The sequence below is a fragment of the Lepeophtheirus salmonis genome, chromosome 11, assembly GCF_016086655.4.
Source record: "Lepeophtheirus salmonis chromosome 11, UVic_Lsal_1.4, whole genome shotgun sequence".
In the NCBI taxonomy this organism is placed as follows: domain Eukaryota; kingdom Metazoa; phylum Arthropoda; class Copepoda; order Siphonostomatoida; family Caligidae; genus Lepeophtheirus; species Lepeophtheirus salmonis.
Window position 1 is genome coordinate 3,121,327 of NC_052141.2, and position 3,271 is coordinate 3,124,597.

Sequence of the window (3,271 nt, forward strand, 5' to 3'; positions counted from 1 at the left end):
GGTTATAAGAAACTGACAAAATTGTTTTGAAAGGGTACATATTGGGGTTAATATAAGTAGATTGAATCAAATTTCTTGATATTTGAGATATAAAAATGAAGAAAAACATCAAAATAATTGCGCGTAATAAGCGGTGCAAAAAAGATCATATTCATTTATTGGCAGCATTTTTGGAACTAAAATAATTAAACCAATAGGCAAGTCAGAGAAATATTGTTAGATTATTGTCCCCAAAATATATGTTCCATTTATAATACTTAATAGAATAAAAATTATGTAACTGGATTCGAATCAATAATTGAATGAAAAAACAACCAAATTTCCTTTATTTCGACATTTTACAGATGATCAAATCGAAACACGTCCATGAAGTACCATTTTTTTGAACGTTTGATGCTTATTTTCTTGTTTAAAGGAATAAAATGCAAAATAAGAAATATCCAGCCACACCAAATTCCCAACTATTATCATTTTGTTACAGTCTAATGTATGTATAAAAAAAAGATGATTTTTGTTCAAGATTGTTTTTATGTGAACAAATCACATATACATGTTACTAATATCGTCAATTTCTATCTAAAAAACCATTACTATTCACTCTTTGAAAGACCAAAAAAAATTCGATTTGCGTCGCCCAAATTGATGGGCACAATAATTGAATGATAATTTTATAGGAATGGATCATATCGGAGCTAATATAAGTGACTCAAATTTAATAAAAGGCCTAAACTACAACTAACATTCTTAAGTATACCAACTCATCCCAGAAATTTGAATAAGAAGACTATAGCTGTCTCAAAGATGTAAATGAAATATAGGACAGTATGTAATTATATTTAGTAAAAAAAAAATTTTCTCCTTTTCTTGATTGTGTACAAGATTGTTTTATGTTGACACAGCACCTATAAATGTTTCTTTATTGTAAAATATATATACTTTAAAACATACGGTATAATTATATATAGATATATTTATAATTAATCAGTGCAGTATATTGAATTATTCAATTCAATTTTTCGCATTCATAACACAGTTTTTATCACAACACTTTTTGAAGCCTTTTCAGAGGAGGTGCTTAGCCCATTCTTTAGTCTTCCTCATCTTCTTCTTCTTCATCCTCATTTCGTCTATAGCGTCTACCCTTGGGCGATGATGGGGGACTTCTTTTCCCTTTATAGTTGTTGTTATTTACGTAGGGCTTTGTTTTTGGTGGGGATCCCATTTTGATAGGTTCTGGAGTAAGAGGGGTCGGAGTTGTAAGAGGTTCGACTCCAGAGAGGATTTTCTGTCTCTCCAATTCGATGAGTTTTTGTTGAAGGACGCGATCCTTTGTGGGATCATATGGAACACAGTTTCCTTTTTTGCAGAGTACCGGTGTGGGTTTGTCAATAGCAGGGGCCTCTAAAGAAAGCTCTGGAACTTCCTCAGCGGTCTTTTTTGTGCTGGATGGATCAAAGAAGGACTCCACAACATCGATTGCCTTTAAAATAAATAATGTAAAACAAAAATTTGGAAGCCTTGTTCTTACCTTTGAAACAAATCCAATCCCATCTGCCACATCTCCCATAATGTGCCCAATACTATCCAGAGTCCCAGCTATTCCTCCAAGGAAGCCAATGCCGCAGGTATAGCTAAGAATCATGCCAAGAACAGACATGGTCGTTCGAATCATTTTTGATTTCCCTCCCATGATGACGACTCTTTGATCAGGAGCTTTGTCTAACTATCACACTCACTTTTTCTTTAATACAATAGATATTCGCAGGAGATAAAATCAAGTCTTGGCTGAAACCCAAGGCTGTCATTATTCATCATAGAAAGGCTGAGTTGGGCATGAGGAAGGAAGATACTTGACGTCATCATGGAAATGCCCATAGCAAATAATATAACTTATTTTCATCACGTGAGAGGAATACATATATGGGCATTCATTAGTGATGGAGCAAAACAATTGAGGCACGGATTAGTTTTAACATTATTCCTATTAATAAATTACTTTGAAAAAATCAAGCGTCAACTATGACTGTTATTGCATCATTATGAGACACCTTTCTTCTTCGACGAATATAATTGGAAAGGTGAGCTTTATATGTCTACACAAAAACGAACAAGATTGATTTTTTCTCAAAATTAAAAATGAATATATTTATATTATACTATAAATTATAGTCAATATCTATTGACAAATTATTTTTATTTACTCTTTGGGTGTGTCCCAAATTGCATATAAATTTATCTAAATTTATCACCACAATAAAAGAATGAGAAATTGGTAGATTTTATTGGAAATGGGTCATATGGAGGACGTTATAAGTTTCTTAAATTACATAAACCTTCTAAACTTTAATGAAAATTATTTTTTATATTAACTTAACCCACAATTTTGAATACAAAGTCCATAGTTGAATCTAATATGTATAAAAAAAAATTGTATTATATGTTTATACGGAATCAAATGAATACTATCTTTTAAGCTTAATTTTTGTTATAAAAATTGCTTATATGTTGATGCATCTATTTTGAAAAGAAAAATTGAGAGATGTAAATATATATTTTATCATCAAGTAAGGGTAAGATAGTAAATAGATATCTGGTCCTTCAAGACAAAAATAAGGTCGAACGATTTTTCTCAAAATAGATTCCTGGGTAAATGTGTAATTTTTGATAAATTATGATTATTCGAGTTAACCCTTTGGATCTGCTGCAAATTGCATTTAAAGTATCCAAAATTCATAGTCCCAATAAAATAATGAACCATTTTTTCATTATATTTGAAAGACCATTTTGGAGCCAGTATAAGTCTTTTTAAATCAAATAAAGATTGTAAACTATTACTAAACTACTTGGGTATATTAAATCATCCTATTAATTTGAATAAGAAGGCTATAATTGACTCAAATATGTCTATGAAATATTGAGCAGAATGTAAATATGAAGTAAAATATCTACTAGGGGTTTTCTCTGTTTTTTTGTTTTTTTTGTTCATGTTATTTTTATGCTGACGCACAGCATATGTTGATATCATTTGAAACACAACTCTTTAACCTCTCTTCATTTCTCCTCCTTTCCCCCCCCCCCCCACCTTTTAATCACTCCACGTCATTTTCATATAATTCACGAACAATTTTTTTAACATGTAACTAACATCAAAAAAAGAGTTAAAAATTACAAAAAAAAAATAGACACTTTTTGACAGTTTTTCTTATCCTCTTAATTTTCAATGTATATAACTACATCTATACCTATATATATAAGGAGATTAAAAGTACCC

The 3,271-nt window shown here is 30.6% G+C and overlaps 1 protein-coding gene across 1 annotated transcript; it reads right to left on the reverse strand.

Moving 5' to 3' along the window:
- Positions 1–883: 883 nt before the first annotated feature.
- Positions 884–1,756, reverse strand: LOC121126283 (uncharacterized). Its single transcript, XM_040721618.2, has 2 exons — positions 1,529–1,756; positions 884–1,480 (listed from the first exon to the last, which is right to left on the reverse strand). The coding sequence occupies exons 1-2, from the start codon at positions 1,688–1,690 to the stop codon at positions 1,088–1,090; spliced, it is 555 nt and encodes a 184-aa protein (XP_040577552.1). The 5' UTR covers positions 1,691–1,756; the 3' UTR covers positions 884–1,087.
- Between the last annotated feature and the right edge of the window lie 1,515 nt (positions 1,757–3,271).

Excerpts from the sequence above, each read along its gene's own strand:
- LOC121126283 (XM_040721618.2), bottom strand. The coding sequence starts at position 1,690 with ATGGGAGGGAAATCAAAAATGATTCGAACGACCATGTCTGTTCTTGGC. Across the intron at positions 1,481-1,528 it reads GGATTGGATTTGTTTCAAAG|GCAATCGATGTTGTGGAGTC; the intron begins GTAAGAACAAGG and ends TTTATTTTAAAG.